General features: G+C 52.0%; 6 protein-coding genes across 7 annotated transcripts; 3 read left to right on the top strand and 3 right to left on the bottom strand.

Moving 5' to 3' along the window:
• Positions 1-1642: 1642 nt before the first annotated feature.
• Positions 1643-3131, top strand: CKM354_000998500 (uncharacterized protein; the record flags this gene model as incomplete). Of its 2 annotated transcripts, XM_044805429.1 has the most annotated exons (6): positions 1643-1861; positions 1916-2001; positions 2049-2361; positions 2418-2503; positions 2563-2941; positions 3000-3131. In XM_044805429.1, the coding sequence occupies 6 exons, from the start codon at positions 1643-1645 to the stop codon at positions 3129-3131; spliced, it is 1215 nt and encodes a 404-aa protein (XP_044661364.1). The 2 variants fall into 2 exon arrangements, with proteins under 2 accessions (XP_044661364.1, XP_044661365.1); XM_044805430.1 differs by lacking the exon at positions 3000-3131 and having other exon boundaries at positions 2563-2980.
• Positions 3132-3520: 389 nt separating this feature from the next.
• On the bottom strand, positions 3521-4204 carry CKM354_000998400 (uncharacterized protein; the record flags this gene model as incomplete). Its single annotated transcript, XM_044805428.1, has 3 exons — positions 3521-3656; positions 3751-4023; positions 4086-4204. The coding sequence occupies 3 exons, from the start codon at positions 4202-4204 to the stop codon at positions 3521-3523; spliced, it is 528 nt and encodes a 175-aa protein (XP_044661363.1).
• An 830-nt stretch (positions 4205-5034) lies between these two features.
• Positions 5035-6792, bottom strand: CKM354_000998300 (tRNA dihydrouridine synthase; the record flags this gene model as incomplete). The annotated part of the gene is made up of 1 exon (XM_044805427.1): positions 5035-6792. The coding sequence occupies one exon, from the start codon at positions 6790-6792 to the stop codon at positions 5035-5037; it is 1758 nt and encodes a 585-aa protein (XP_044661362.1).
• A 906-nt stretch (positions 6793-7698) lies between these two features.
• CKM354_000998200 (uncharacterized protein) lies at positions 7699-9895 on the top strand (the record flags this gene model as incomplete). Its single annotated transcript, XM_044805426.1, has 2 exons — positions 7699-8260; positions 8310-9895. 2 exons carry the CDS (start codon positions 7699-7701, stop codon positions 9893-9895), a joined length of 2148 nt encoding a protein of 715 aa, XP_044661361.1.
• Positions 9896-11487: 1592 nt separating this feature from the next.
• CKM354_000998100 (uncharacterized protein) lies at positions 11488-13362 on the top strand (the record flags this gene model as incomplete). Its single annotated transcript, XM_044805425.1, has 5 exons — positions 11488-12138; positions 12190-12284; positions 12339-12460; positions 12526-13057; positions 13149-13362. 5 exons carry the CDS (start codon positions 11488-11490, stop codon positions 13360-13362), a joined length of 1614 nt encoding a protein of 537 aa, XP_044661360.1.
• Positions 13363-13557: 195 nt separating this feature from the next.
• Positions 13558-16389, bottom strand: CKM354_000998000 (uncharacterized protein; the record flags this gene model as incomplete). The annotated part of the gene is made up of 1 exon (XM_044805424.1): positions 13558-16389. One exon carries the CDS (start codon positions 16387-16389, stop codon positions 13558-13560), a length of 2832 nt encoding a protein of 943 aa, XP_044661359.1.
• Between the last annotated feature and the right edge of the window lie 194 nt (positions 16390-16583).

Raw genomic sequence — 16583 nt, 5'->3', positions numbered from 1 at the left:
GAGTTCACTGGAAAGCTCTATCGACGGACATAAAATCCAGGGTGAGGAGTGAACCGTCTGACCAGATGTATTGCCTTGGTCGCCCGAAGCTTATTGGTGGTGGCAGAGGATCGGCATCAGCCTGCTGCTTATGCTCAAAAAGACTCGATCCAGGCCCTATGTAGCCCGCACGACCAAAGAGTTCACTGCGATGCAGACGCCGAAGACTTCGACTGCATGCTGTTCCTGTGTTACGCTCAGTCTGGACTGCGCTTCAGCTACATCAAGTCAAAGAAGGTCTGCCCCATCAGCCCTAATCACGTACGCTCCAATCTCCTGCGCCCACTCACCCTGGTCCACTTTTGTGAAGTGCTCCAAGCTTAACTCGACATGGGACCAAAAGCATCCAGGCTTAAAGATTTTCAATTGATTGATTCGAGCCATCATAGATCTGGCGTATGCTCAAGTGCAATCCGTCGGACATGAAAGCCAATTGTTGCTTCTATTGCAGCGCGAATGACTAAACCGCTGGACCTCTGCTGGTTCCTACTGGGCAAATGTCTGAATCAATAGGAGATCAAGCTTTTCGGGTAAACGATATCAACCTGGAGATCTTCAAGCAAGCAACCCTTGTCCTACGTTCCGCACAAAAGCTAGCCCGCACAAGAAGTCTCATTCTCATCCTTTCGATTGCACAGAAGGAGACGGTACCTGTCGAGCTAAGGCGCAGCGTCCCTCGTAAGCTGTGCTCAGGGTCGCCAAATCTTGAAGGTATGTTGTCGACATTTCAAATTCCAATCACGTCTCACCGCACGGACGAAACTTTACCGGTACGAGAACATCGAATCGATGTTGGACTTCCCTCATTCTGCACACCAACAACCACATTTGCAACGAGCGGAGAGCATGCCCACAGGGATCGGTGGATCCGCGGAATGGGCAGATGCTTTTCTCTCAATACCAAAATGACCAGCAGTGTGGTAGATGGATTTCATCAAACACAGACTGCATGTCGTACATCTGCCAATCCCAATGACAAATTGAGACTCGCTGTTGACCTCAGATCATGCTGTTGCTCTCTACCTGGCGTAGTAGTCCTCACTTCGATTCACAGCTTCGCGCTTCGACAGGGTACTCTCGATAAACCATTGTTCCTGCATAATGCCATGGGTGACCCATTCTACCCGATGTGTCAACCAACGCGCTTCTCACCGTTCTACGTGGGTGTGTCGACAAGGGCAAAGACATTTATATTCAACAGTCGACTACATGGCAAGGCAACCCACACATGTGTGCCGACGCAATCGACACACCCGCTCTTCGAGGTCGTTCCAAGGCATCGCTACAGATTTTTCGACGGCATCGCGAGATTCGCGACCCAAAGACGAAGGGGCACAACCCGCAGTGCGCAAGGATTGCGGAAAGTCAAAGTCGAGATCTTTGAAGCTCTCGCCAGGCCACAACCATGATCAAGGAGGGCATTCGTATCCTGGCTTGGCCGCCGGCATCTACATCTTTCCATTTGATCCCATCGTAGCGGCCTTTGGATAGACAGCCACCTGCCTCCCTCAGACTACCGGCGCGCAAGGCCACGACGCGAATCAGGGCTCCGACAGAACATACCGCCCCTCTGTCCAGCCCAAAAGGCGATGCGACCGCGGAAATGTCGACCCTCGATCTTGCTCACACACCAGCGGCGGAGCCACCGCCTGGAATGGTGTCGAACCTGCAGAACCCTCACATCAGAAACCATGCGCCGACTTTCGTGCTTGCAATATTCGGCATGTGTATAGCGACGATGTTGCTGACGATGCGCATCTACACAAAAGCAGTTCTGGCCCGTATTTTCGGAATCGATGATGTGTTTCTACTGTTCGCATGGGTACATGACTATTCATCGCCACGAATAGTAGTCATATACTGACATTAGTCATAGGCCATGTCATTAGTAATTCAGATTTTCATCCTCTACTTGAAGGGTGCCGGTCTCACAGGAGTGCACATCTGGGACATCTCGTTGGCGTAGGCATTTCAATCTATGCCACTTGCTCGGTCTAACTTTTCGTTAGTGACTTGAAGCATGTCGTGCTCATCACCACAGCCATCAGCATCGTCTATCTCGCATTCATGGCGTTCGCGAAGTTCTCAATTCTGATATTTTACATGCGGCTTTCACCACAAAGGTGGTTCAAGTACGCGGTCTACGCTACAATGGCCCTGACCGCAACATTCAGCTTGGTCCTAATGCTGTGTCTGGCATTTGCATGCATTCCGCTCAAGCGAGTATGGGATCCGACAATCACCGAAGGCCATTGCATCAATCGTGGCAATGTTTTCATGGCTACTGCGGGACTTAATGCAGCAACAGACATAATTATGCTGGTATGTTCCCCGGGGTCGAAAGCATCTTTCCACGAGTGACTGACCAGTTATCGTAGTTCTTACCTATGCCTATAGTATTCAAACTGCAAGTTCCACGAGTACAGAAGATCGGCCTCGTAGTGATCTTCAGCGTCGGCTCGATGTAAGTCGCAGAATATTCCGTCAGGACCAACAAAAACAACCATGCTCACAATTTCTCAGCACGGCTGCGACAAGCATTGTTCGCCTAGTGCTCATGCCGCCACTCATCGCCAATCTCGACATGCCATGGGCACTAACGACTCCGTCAAGCTGGATTTGCATCGAAGCCAACCTCGTGATCATCTGTGGCTCCTTGCCCATCTTGCGGCTCTTCTTGAAGCACACTTGGCCACGACTCATCGGCGAAACAAGCTACGGGACTGGTCGATCGAAGATTACTGGGAACCCAGGGAGCGAATCCGCCGAACTCTCCAATCTCGAAAGAAGCAGAAACGGACGACCGAAGAGATACTCTCGCATGAACGACTTCACCCGAGGGGAGACTTTGATGGAAGATGAGCGTGATGGAAGTGAGACGTTCATCATTGATGACAAAGAGGCAAGTGCTTGGCAGCTTCATCAGTCCCATCCAAGCTAACGTTTTTTCGATATAATAGAACGTCATCGTACACACGGAACCCGTCGAGCAAGTGAAGCCCACAAGACCTTTCAGCCAAATATACAGCGGACCAGGGGTGCCTCCGAGTCCACCATACGGACACGCAGAGCCGCCACCGAAGCCGTTCTAGGCGGATAAGAGCATCCCACATTGGAAGAACAAACTCAGGCTTTGCGCATTGGGATCCTGGCAAAGCTCCAGTTGGAGGCCGAAGGTCCATAGAGATGGATTTGTAAGAGCTGTCCTGCGACCAATCACTGCTCGACTTACTTGATTTACAGCTTCACTGCAGACACACATCTTGACCGCTAGCTCGTAGGTTGCTTGACTGCCGAATACTTGGTGTTCGAGAAATTTCCAATGTCTCTCACTTGGTTCTGTGTCCGCGTAAACGTCCAGCTGCGTTTCGCCACATCATTCTTGAAGATTTCAATTCCCTCGTGACAACGTCTCGTCATGCCTCCAGCAATTATACCCTCTCCAGCTCGACTTCATCGCCCCTCGGTCGACAATGCCACATCACTCACACGGAATATCCGTCGGCGACACCAAAGGGTTGATATCAATATCATTATACTCAATCAAATTCCCCTTCTTGGGCGTGAAATCAATCGTCCCATCCACCCTCTTCTGAATCGGGAATTCACTAACATAACTTTGAAATCATTAGCATCATCAGCCAAGAACCTTCCGTCTCCACATGATCCGAAACAAGTTCCTGCCCAACATCAAATCGGAATAAAACTTACTAAGCCCTACTGCAGTTTCCCCCATCATACGTCGTATCGATCAATCCCAAAACATGGAAAGTCTTGCGCTCTGCGGAGTCTTCGACGACTGTCGTGACATTGGGCAAATGATTCCAGTGCTTGTTTCCGTTCGGTGGCATGAGTTGTTGCTTAAACGCCAAGATGTCGGCTGAACCGGTGGCAGTTCTACCGCGGACGATGAGTTTGCCATTGGGGATGAAGAAGTCTGTGAAACCGGTTGTGGCGGTGGAGAGTTCGGCTTCGTAGTAGAGACTGGATGAAGCAAATAGAGGTGGTCAGTTTGGAGTGGAAATGGTGTATAGAGAGGGCCGTACACATCGAGATAATTTTTAAACTCAGCGTCGACGCCTTCGCCAGCGACGTAAGCTGACATGTCAACGGCGGTGGCCAAGCCGAGAAGGCTGGCGGCAGCGAGGGTGGAGAAGCATTTCATGTTGATGGTATGAATCGTATTCACGAGGGACTGGTTGGACTTTTGTTTGAAGTCGAGCGGATTCATCGCCGCTCTTATATTCAGGAAGCAGACGCGTGGCACGGCTTACCGCCCATCGTGTTGCAGTAGCTGCTGGGCACGCTGCGATCTAGTTCTGGGCGCAGCAAATCGAATTCTTTGCTATAGCGCAATAGCGCGTGTTGTCCGTACTCGCGTCGCATAGGCAAGACATAGGCGCCATAAGCGATTTCCTAGTGCAGTAACGCTTTGCATAACGCTAAGTGACCAGTGATGCTGACTGGCTGGCGAGTCCCCGAGCCGCAGTGATGCCGAAGGGTCAGATGGGAAATCTTCACGCGTCAACTTCGTTGCGAGCTGTATGTTTCAGCTGCTTTGACCTCAGTCGTCTCTCAAGTTGGGCTCTACTGGCACGCTGAGCAACCTTCCAAGATCGTCCCGGACCGTACGACTACGCTTCGATGGAATGTTCACAGCGACCTCCAGCTGAACACCCACTCTTGATTCTGAGTCTGCTGGTAGAGAATGCACGGCATTCGTCAAGCGGTCGCAGACGCCGCATCTTGTACAACATGGGACCTCGGTCCTCGTGGGCCATGCTGCGAGGTCAGCGGCCACCGCACCTTGCAATCGAGCACCTTGCAATCGAGCTCTGATCGAGCCAGGGCTTGCATCAGGATACTTTACTCGAACGTTTGAGTATGGGCAAATAGCAGAATTAGATAGTGCAATTGAAGTTGAGAAGAAGAGAAGTGTTGGTGCACAATACCTCTTTCCGTGCAAGATGCAAGATGTTTTCATTGCATCTGATCTCAGCCCATGACCATACCTGCCTTGGGTATCTCAGTCCGCTCTTCCGCGGCAGATGTCGTTTTTGTCGAATCGCCGGTATTGATCTTCGTGGTAGTTCCATTCGTGTTCGCATGTCCATTCGCGCTAATCTCCGTTTTCGATGCAGAGCCGTCCGTCGAGCTCTCTGGCACGGCGGTCTTCACAATCTCGACATTTCCCTCAGCCGACACTCCTGCCTTCTCCTTCCCTGCTTTTTCCGCAGCCAGTCGCGCTATTTCTTTCTTGCTCAACTGAAGGCTGCCTTTCTCCAGCGCCTCCTTCGGTAGCGGTCGCACGTATGGTTGGCATACCCAGAAAGGTCGCTTGCATCGCCGTACAGCTGCAGTACTTGACAGCGCAGGGTCTGTATCCTCCTCGTCTGCCACATCTGGATTCTCGAAATTTGCTGGATCTTTCTCGTACTCCAGAAGTCCCTGCTTGACAGCAGCTTGGGTCAACTTCAACACATTCTCATATGCATCGATATCGCCAGCCTTCGATCGGGCCAAAGCGTCTCGGACATCATGGTGTGTGCCTACGAGAGATCGCAAAATATGGAAGCAGTGCGGCTGCATGGCAGAGAGATTCGGATTCGTGCACTTCTCGTGTTTCACTCCGTTCTTCTTCTTTTCCTTGGCGGCCTCACGCTTCTGTTTCTTTGTGGGCGCTTGTCCATCTACCTCGTCCTCGGCGCCTCTCTTGAGACCATTCGCGTTCCCATTGGTCTCAGCCTGCGAATCTGAGGGCAGAAATAACTCCTCACGTTGAGGTGGATCTTGGTGGAGGACGTACTTGTGTATGATGTCCAGATAACGTCTCAGGACGGCGTCTGCTCTGTAGCCTCCTTTGCCATCCCGTCCTCGCCAGTATTCTCTTCCTTCTTCACCGACAGGTGGTGCTGAACCAAAGATGCTCGGATCGTACAGATTCCCCTCTGCGCTCATCACTGCATCTGCGCCTGTCGCGTCGAGGCACTTCTCAATATCGTCATGCTGCAAAATGTTGCCATTTGCAAAGATCACAGTCTCTTTCGGAAGCTGCTCTCGCAGATATCGAATCACAGACCAATCTGCCAGCCCTGTCTCATGCCCTTTCTGATGTCGCTGTCGCCCATGCACTGTTATGATACTCGCGCCCGCGGATAGAATCATCTTTGCATACTCCAACGTCTTCTCTTTCGTCTCTTGAACCCTAAATTTGGCTGTCACCGGAATATCCAAGTTTTTGTGCAGATTGTTGATCAATTTGTAAATGGTATCCCAGTCTTCTTGCAGAAATGCGCCATAATTACCCCTCTTAGCAATTCCTTGCGGACATCCCAGATTCAAGTCCACAGCATCACAGTAGGGAGCAACCATCTGTGCAGCCTTCAAGAAAAGGTCTGGATCGTTTGCACAGAATTGGACGAAGAGAGGTCGATCGATCTTCGGATTGCCGTCCAAGTACTTGTCCTCTTCGCCCATTGTCTTTAGGTGCTCTGCGTCTGGAGGATCAGCCATGGTGATGGGCGGCTTGAGAGGCTCGAAGTGATTCGCCCGGTATTTGGGGTTGTCGGAGAAGAGTTTCGCGTGGAACATGGGTGTATAGCAGAGGATGCTGGATCGCAGCTCTGGTGGAAGAAAGGAGCGAGTGAGCAGTCGCCACGCGAACTCGGATTGATCGACCATTGGTGCAACGACATATTTCGGCGAGCCGATAGACTCGTAGAAGGCGCGGCCTTCAAGTTTTGCGGAAGCCATTGTGACGGCGTAGCGGTATGGTGTGAATGAAGTTGAGATTGGTGATCGAGAACCGGCTCGTCGTAAAAGATGTCGAAGTTCCGCTGCTACAGACATGCAGCGCCGGTCGGTGGTATCATGATGGTGGTTGTGGTTGTCGAACAAAAGTCATCGAGACAAGTGACGAAGTCCGGCCGTTCGACGGAATTAGTGCCGCTCACATTGATGAGCACACAGTCAATCTTGGTCAATATGTTTATCGACCCACTTCCTTCAACTTCTCACTCTCCTCCTCTCTGACTGCTACATCCTCCACTGCCACCTGCAACCCCACGACCAGACGTCAAAGTCGCTAGTGTTTGCTTCTCATGCGCCAGCACGAAGAAAAAACTCTTTCCAAGTACCGCTCAAAGTCGTCCAGTCCGCAGCAACGCCATACAAACGTGCTGGCGCACCGCCCGTGTCGCCTTCCGTGGAGGCGGCATCGTGGAGGTACAATGAGGGACAAATCGTCCTAGTATCTACTGCTGACCGTGTAGAGTCGTTTCACTTTCGCGGACTTCGTAACGACTTTGCTTATACCATATCATACAAACAGTGCAGACCATGGCAAACCTCACGAGCAATCCGATTCAGCAAGAATACCGTCTTTAGTGTCTAAAGATACATCAAAGTATGCTGGCCATGTGCCTCAATCCTTCGCATCGCCCTCTTGCCAAGTGAAATTCTACTGCCACCAACAAGAAAAGCGAGCGTCTCTACTGGTTGGCCTGTATTTATGCTCGCGGTATGCGGCCCTTCTATGCAAGCCTCGTCTTGGCTGCCCAGCCTGGCTGTGAACAGCACCTCGGACTCGTCTCCTCTCCATCGCGTCTGCATAAGTGAAGCGGCCCCGCCTCCGCCATAGTTCTGGTGCAGACATGCAGCATGGCCTCTGCCTTCACATACTCTGCGGTTCCCGCCAAAGAGGAAGCACTCGTACATGAGACTGACCTACAAGCAGTACACGAAGCCGAGACGCCAAAGTCCAAGCCCCGTTCGCGATGGAAGACCTGGAAGGCAGGCGTTGCTGCGTCCGCAGCCTTGTGCTGCGCTGTGCTCCTCACGAACGTAGTCCTCACGGTGGTCGCTTTTCAACAGTTTGCGGGCAGTATGATGGCAGGCATCGGCACAATTTTTGAAGGTTCATGCGATGCCGTAGATGCATGGTCAACTGGTCTACACGTTGTCATCAACGTCTTGAGCTCAGCGATGCTTTCAGCCTCGAACCATACGATGCAATCATTGGCAGCTCCAACACGAAATGAAATCGACAAAGCACACGCGAAGGACGAGTCAGTCGACATTGGCCTGCTGAGTTTGAGCAATGTTACGGGCAAAGTCTCAGCGTGGCGGACCTGGGCTATTTGGATACTGGCTCTTACAAGCATACCGATTCACTTACTCTATAACTCTGCCATCTTCAAGACGATTGACAATAACGTCTACGGTAAGTCGCCAGCTTCAAAGTGGCCTTTCGCAACTGATCGTCTTGTCAGACATCTTCTTGGCCGATGAGAACTGGTTGGACGGCGCGCCCTTCAACGCCACTAATCTCCCCGAGTACGATGGGGACTTCGAACGTCTGTACACCTACAACGCCAGCGGTAGATACGTTCCGTACATACGAGATGAGCTGAAACGGGACTATGGGCCGTCCTATGATTATCTCCGAGAGAAGCAAAAGTGGTTCAGCGAAAACTTCCGCAACGATAGTTCGGTGCAAAGATTCGACAATTCAGAGTGTATGGCGAAGTATGGACAGCACTATATTAGTGGTTACGGTGACGTCTTGCTCATCACAAGTCCGTCTCCAGAGCAAGACAACAGGACCTTTCTATGGTGGAGTACCATCGACCATGACAGGTGGCGGCGGGGACCATGGGATGAACTTGGGCCAACGTCTATGGACTGGGTGTTTCCGGGTGGAAACGAGGAATGGATTCGCTCTCATCCCGATCGCTGGAGCGCCAACAACCGGATCATCGACTACTGCCTTGCCAGGATCAATACGCCGAGATGTGAGCTGCAGTTCACAGTCCAAGTTCTGTTTGTGGTCATTGCCTGCAATGCCGTAAAGAGTATCATAATGCTTTCCGCGCTGTTTCTGCATCGAGAGGCAGTACTTGTCACCATCGGAGACGCAATTGCTAGCTTTCTGAAGACCTCAAATCCGACAAGATCCAACTGGCAGGCACGCGAGATATCAAAAAAGACACTTCGATGGAGACATATATCACCCTGGCGCTGGTTCTTCACCATTCCACTCTGTCTCGGTGGCATCATCACAGCATCAATCTATCTCCACAAGGGCCTTACCTGGACAGGCATAGACAACTCAACCAGAACTTCGCTGGCAGCCAGCGGCTTCGGCACATTGAACCCAAGCTCTATCATCGGTTCCGGTCCCGCACAACGCGGCTTCGAAGGTCTCATCGGCTGTATCATCCTTGCCAATATCCCACAGCTCATCTGCAGTATTCTCTACCTCGCGTACAATGGTCTCTTCACCTCGATGCTCCTCGGCGCAGAATGGAGCAGCTATCACCTTCGACACAAACCACTTCGCGTATCGAGACCGACCGGGCAGCAAAGGTCGACGTACTATCTCCAACTGCCTTTCCGCTACAGCATCCCACTCCTCGTCGCAAGCACAACTCTTCACTGGCTCATTTCGCAATCTCTCTTCCTCTCTCGCATTGTGGTCTACCGCGAAGGTGTTGCCATCGATCCTCCTGGACAGGAACAAAGTCGCGTGGCGTTCTCGTGTCTGCCGATTCTGATCGTCATCATTCTAGGATCTTTAATGATTCTGGTTGCGATTGGTTTTGGACAGAGGAAATTGAAAATGGGGTTTATGCCTTTTGTTGGATCTGATTCGAGGAAGATTGAGAGAGCGTGTATCGCGATGAGAGGGGATGAAGGGTTAGAGGAGAAGCCGGTGGCGTGGGGAGAGGTTGATGTGGATGTGGGACAGGGCCAGCAGACGATGGTGTATGTGGATAGTGCAGCACACTTGGACAGACAGAAGTTTTGTGGTTTTACGAGCTTGCCGGTGAGGGAGCCTGTCGCGACTGAGAATTGAAGTGAGCAAGGGTCACGAGGAAGGACTGATTGAGAAATGCATCGATCCTCCACCTTCGGCCATCTAACTCATCGTCTACTGCTGCAGCACGGATGCGTGTCCTGCCGTCTCAGCATACGAAGCTGAGCGGGTCGTGCAGGTATCGGCATCGGATCTCCGGAGTACTTCATAAAGACATGCAGCGTCGCAACAGCGCGACTCGTGCTTGCCCAAATACCGACACGAAGGGATGCAAAAATTGGTACCGCACTCCGGCGGCTTCCCAGCGAACTTCATGGACGATACCTGAGTGCCGAATACCAAACCGCAAACCGGCACCGGAATCGGGCATTCCAATTTGTCGGTGTCGAGACCTCAAAAGACTGGTTCGAGGCGCAAGGGCTGAACACCAAGAGATCTAAGCTGTTTCACTCGAACCAGCGACAAAGCTTGTGGCAAGATATCAAATGCTTGACTCCTGAGACAAGCCTCGTGCCAGTGCTTCGTATAGACGCCACGAGCAACATCAGGGACGAGAGTTTGGACGAAAATGTCCACAAAATGACCCACGGTTCACAAAGCGACCGACTCAGCGCGCGACGTCAGTCTGGACTCACTGGGATTTGACATCAGCTTGACTTGGGAGAAGCACTTTCATCAGAAGGATATCCAGGACAGCGAAAGGGGGTATGCTGCGCTCGACAGCCTACGACATCTTGACACCAGACTCACAGCAACACCATACGAATGTTTCGCCCTGCGTCTCGAACGAGTGTGACATTGCAGGAAATAGCATTTAATGTTACGGCAGATAGCGTGCGCCACGTGGAAAGCAAGCTTTGTACCTGACGATCTTCGGCCTCCCCAAGATCACATCGTCGGCGGAGCCCTAAACATCCCGACCGACTCTGTTTTACAGACTGCATGGCAGTCGGCACTTCAGATCCGTTCGGAGGTCTGCAGGTTCGAGCAAGAGTCGTGGAACTGTGGAACGCCAGCACCGGCCAGTCGGCGATGTCTCACCTCTTCCACGATATGCTACGGCTTATGCAGGAACAGCTGCGAGTCGAGCACCGCGCTAGTAACGATGTGACGCGCAAGCAACGTGGACACGCCGTGATGAAGCAAAACAGCATCGAAGAACGAGTCCGGATCGGCCCTGCAGTTTGCGCTATGCTCTTTTGTCACCATGAGATCCCACTTCATTCCTCTTTTGGAACTTGATGTCTCGAAACGGCATTTCGCTATGACGAATCCGCCTCGCATGGTTCGAACTTACGGTATTTGCCATGGGACCGACTTCACAGCCTAGTATCACTATTCATCCGCGTGCTTGCAAGGCACGCCCCCACTGCAAAGGCGTTCGCAGGGGCCAGCAGTGGAATCGCTGAAAGTTTATGAAGCAGATCGCGGTCGAGACCTGGAGTCACAAATCGTTCGTGAGATATAAGAGGGTGGGTAGGCCGCATGAGAGAAAGATCCATCTCCATCGAGGACATCGTCACTTTCATTGAGACTGCTATCAGCTCTACTCGGGCATCACTCTTTCACCTTCATTTGACATTGGATTTATTGTATTACTCATTTGATCGACACTTCAATCGTCCACAGACATGCAGCGAGCAGCACTCGCCTGTGCGGCGCTGGCAGCGATTGTCTCTGCCAGTCCTGCACCCGTTCCTCAACTCGATGTTGCACAGCTCGCTGCTGCAACCCCTGCACCTTCAGGTCCAGACTCTGTGGCTCAAGCAGAGGGCTCAGGAACTGCTACTCTCTACACCAGTGTAGCTGTTTCTGGAGTAGCCACAGCTCAAGCGACCGGTCAGGTCAACAAGCGCGAGTACCAGGATAACAGCTACACCCCCTACTACCCTGCTTTGGCGACACACTACACGACCGACCCAGCGTTGGCCGCCTCCAAGACTACGACAGCTGGCCAGGCTTGCGTCACGCAGCCAGAAGCCGGTACATACTGTGGCTTCATTAATCCACTTGACCCTTGCGCTCCTCAGCCGGATGGATATGGTCCTGTACCATCTCCAGATACACCATCAGCGTTCCTTGCTTATACTGCTCTTCACTCGGCTGCCAATGCCGCTCCAACCACCATTCCTTCGGCAAACAATACACAATACAAGCAGGTCTTCAAGGATTTGAATGCCTCTGTCCAGGGCAGCTCGTATCTTCGGCTCTACAGCTTGAAGAGCTACGATGCTGCGAAATGCGCGTCCATTTGCGACCAGACGGACCTTTGCACTGCTTTCGTAAGTCCGGCGAGTAAGACTGATCTGGACGCTCAGCTGACCAATGCCCAGAACATCTTCGCTGAACGCGACCCATCTTTGAACCCTACCAACAATGATTCTACTTACGATCCTGGATATCCAACAGTTTGGGGACAGGACTGCCCGTAAGCATTCTTCGTCTTGGCTTAGTCGAACAATGAGGCGCTAACAGAGTATAGTAACCCACCTTCCATGACCTCTTTCCGTTGTGCGCTCTTCGGTTCCAACATTGATTCCTCGATGGCTACGAACACTGGCCAGCCGCGTGAGCAGTTCCAGATCGTCATCACTGCTAGCAATGGTGAGCTCTTCGCCGTCCCCTCTTCCAATCTCTTCCCAATGCTAACATCACTTTTCACAATCAAGGCTACGATAAGACCAATGTGACTGTCCCACCAACTTGCACAGCTCCAAGCTCAGGCGGTCCATCTTCGACTCCAAGCACTTCTAGCAGCATCCCATCTTCGACTCCAAGCGGCCCTAGCGGAGGACCCTCTGGCCCAGGCAACGGCCCACCACCACCTCCAGGCAATGGCCCTGCCGGTCCTGGCAAAGGACCAGGCAATAACCCACCACCACCTCCAGGCAACGGACCCGCCGGCCCTGGAAAAGGCCCTGGCAACAACGGTCCTCCTCCACCACCGCCAAAGAACGGTCCATCACCACCACCACCAAAGAACGGTCCCTCCCCACCACCAAACAACCAACCCCCACCAGGCTCCAACTGCTGGAACCCACCCGAGAACTGCCACAGCAAAGGCATCAACGCCCCCAAATACCACATGGGCGGAAAATTCTTCCCCGGACCATTCAATCCTCAAGTCTGCAGCAACTATGCCCTTTTCCAGAATGCGATTAATGCTCAGGCCGGGAAGAGTCAGTGTCAGATGTTTAATGCGTAAGTCCCACCAATCCACCCTCTAACTCACACCACGTGAGCGATGTCAAAATTTTGGATTTCTGTGTGCTGACCTAATTTGTTTTTGCAGTCAATACATCCACAAAAACGGCTGGCCCTTCGGAACGTACTGTTCGCTGTTCAGCACGTATTTGAATGGAGATAAATATGGTAGTATCAGCACGACTTGGAGCGGGAATGATAAGTATGAGTGCAAGCAGTCTTGGACTTATTCCTTCAATGCGGTAAGTCTTGCTCATGAGTCCATCTTCGGGAGACAACGCGCTGACAATAATGCTTCATGATATAGCGATGGAACTGAGGCATTCACTTGAGCGCTACAGCACAGAAGGCAATCAGAAGAAGATTTTACAACAGTCAGTCATATTAGAATGGTGTAGCGTGTTCAGGATAGAGGTTGAACTTTTGTACACGGTATTAGCGAAGTTGCACTTGCGTTCAAAGTGGCCATCGAGTTTCCCAACGCTCCATGGAGCATCTCACTTCCTCCCTTGACCACCCTCAACAGCCTCCCTCATACTCTCCAGCGCTACCTGATAAGCCTCTCTCAAGATCTCATCCGCCCTTGCCATCTTCACCTCCTCGACCCCAACACTTCTCACCAAAACCTCGCTTCTCACAATCTCCTCCTTGAACCATCCGGCCTGCTTATGAGTAAGCAGAGTCCATGCCTCACCGCTTCGTCCCGCTCTCGCCGTACGTCCAACGCGATGAACATAGTCTGTCAGACTCCGAGGGACATCATATTGGATGACATGAGTGAACATTCTGCCCATGAAGCTATCGAGACCACGGCCTGCACGATCAGTGGAGATGATGAGAGCGGGATCGCTGGGTTTCAACTTGGTATGTCGAGGTTGACGTTTCAGAATAGTGGTGATGTAAGGTTTCCAGGATGGGACGAGGGCCTTGAGAAGGTGGGTAAGTCGGTTCGCAGATTCGGTGCTGGATGTGAAGATGAGGATTGTGGGAGCGGAGGACTCTACTGGAGGCGTTGTGGTCGAAGCTCCTTGTGTAGACAGGCCGGTTTTCTTTGGCGATTTCTTGATCAGCGCTTCTTCATGCTCATCATCTGAAGAGGAGTCGCTATCGGAGTCAGACTCAGAAGCGCTATCCGAATCGGCAGAGCTGTCTGACGACATGTCATCGTCATCATCACTGTCAGAATCAGAAGAAGAAATATCAGCGTCCACGGCATCAGAGGACCCTTTCGTTTCTCGTCCAAGGATAGTTGGGCTGTGCTTCAATATCCTTGACTTGAGCAACTCGATAGCAACCAGTGGCTTCTCGCTGCCATCTCCGACAGGGACAACGAATTCTCCAAGGTTTTGCGGCAGCTCGAGTTGCTCTCCAGTAATTTGTACTTCCCCACTGGCATTCGCCCGTTTGGCGTACGCCTCCGCACCAGAGTCGGCTTGTGTCTCAGCTCCACGCTCGACGACCAACTTGGGAAACCGGAGCTGAAATGCATACTCCACTTTGACATCGGATGGTATCGTTGCGGATAGAACAACTTTTCGTAGTCTCGGTGGCTGGGTAGCGAGAGGCTCCTTTCCTGAGTAATCTCTGAAGACGTGAAGTTCCCGACTAGTCTCGCGATTGAGCAGTTCAAGAAAACTGCGATGCTGATTGTCAAGCATGCGATCAGCTTCATCGAGTACAAGCCATGTCAAATGTTGTAAAGTGAAGCCCTGCGTATCCTCCAAATGATCTTGTAGACGCTGCGGCGTAGTCACAAATATGTTGACGAGAGACTCGTGCGTAGGCACAAAACCTCGCGGCCAGGAAGGGTCCAGCATAGTCTCGATGAGGTGCTCAGTCCGTGAATCTGGTTGACTTGCTTCGAGCCACGCTGCGTACTCCGGAGACCTGTCATCGTCTGGACAATCATGGGGCTGCCCAAGATCCGCGATGGCCATGTAACGTTCGTACTCTGCCGAATCATAATATTTGCCTTGCTTCACCAATTTCCTTTGTTCATCTCGCAGACTATGCTTGCTGTTCGATTGTCCCACTCTGATTTTGCTGCCTTTGCTTAAAGACTCGGCGACTGCAGCAACTTGCGTCACCAGTTCTTGAGTTGGCACGACAATCACGGCGCTCAGGGTACCTCGCGGAGTAGAAACAGAAGTAGCGCGACGGAGAGCTTCGGTGATGGGAAGAAGGTAGGAAACCGTCTTACCACTTCCCGTAGGTGCACTTACGACAACATCAGGCAGAACCTTTTCTGAGCCTGGCAGATATACTGCGCCCGGGATGCCAGGAGGCATAAGCAAGGGGACTAACGCTTGTTGTACCGGCAGTGCACCTTCAAAAGTGAGCTTCCTTAAGCGGTCGCAGGTAAGAGGGTCAAGTTTCAGCTCTGCCCACGGCTTCTTGCCCACTCTCGAATCCACAAGTGTAGGTTTTCTTAGCCATTCAGGCTGCTCAGACTCCTTGTCCAACACGAAGTCATCGGGCGCAGCGTCAGGTATCTCAAGGCGATCCACAGTGGCCAGCTCGGGCTTGGTAGAATCTTGTCGCGGCTCTTCGGGCACCGGTGATCGTTTTGCAGATTTCTTGAACTTCCCCAGCACAGTGTCATGCTTCTTCGAACGGCGATCTTCATCCATATTAGGCTTTTCTCCATCTTGCGCAGCCTCGACGCCCCCAGCAATGACTGCTTCTAGCTTGTGTCGTCTCTTCTTTGTCGGTTGAGTTACGCTTTCAACTGATGGATCTGGAGCATCCGAACTCTTTGCTGGCTCATTCTGAACTGTCTCCGCAGGTATATCTTCCGGTATATTGACTTCGACCTCGGCCTCTGTTTGTTCAACCAACCTCTCTGCATCTTCTAGCGCAGGTTCATGTTGCAACTCTTGTTCCTTCGGCCCATCGATCTTTCCGGCCATACGTATCCCTGCTTTCCGTGCCTGGGCTTCCAATTTGTGTCGTTTCTTCTTATTTGTCACGTGCGAGAAGTCACCTCGCGCTTCTGCTGCAGCACGTGTAGCCTTCATTTCATCCTCTGTCGGCTGTGGCACAGATTTTGAGGGTGATCCTTTGCCCTTCGCTGGCTCAGACTTTGGTGACTCAGGCTGCGTCGCGGTCTCGACATGCTGTATCGTCGCGGGGTCTATCCCTTTCTTCCGCAGCTTTTTCGCCTTGCGCTCTGCTACTTCTTCTTCAGACCTTTCTCGCTTGCGCTTCTTCTCACTTTCGGGGTCGGGAATCGGCTTTGCTGTCGTCGGCGGAGGTGTGGGCAGCGAGGGTGCCAGTTGAGCAGCCGAAGTGGCCTTAGGCGGTATGTACCGATTATACAGTCCGTTCATCTTTATGCTCAAACGGAAGTAGCTGAAGACCAAGATCGAAGAAGTTGCGCTCAGAAAAGGTTGTACGGGATACCGTAGGATAAATCGCGTCCGAACGGGAGCAAGCGAATGAACCTTAATGCAACGGCGACCATCGCGCCTCCCTTCTCTTCTCTGTCAATGTCCACTACTCAACCCGCTATCGAGATTATCCA

Source organism: Cercospora kikuchii (assembly GCF_019650295.1).
Source record: "Cercospora kikuchii DNA, contig_00006, whole genome shotgun sequence".
Classification (NCBI taxonomy): Eukaryota; Fungi; Ascomycota; class Dothideomycetes; order Mycosphaerellales; family Mycosphaerellaceae; genus Cercospora; species Cercospora kikuchii.
Note: the sequence above shows the minus strand (reverse complement) of the source record. Positions and strands in the feature narration are given on the sequence as shown.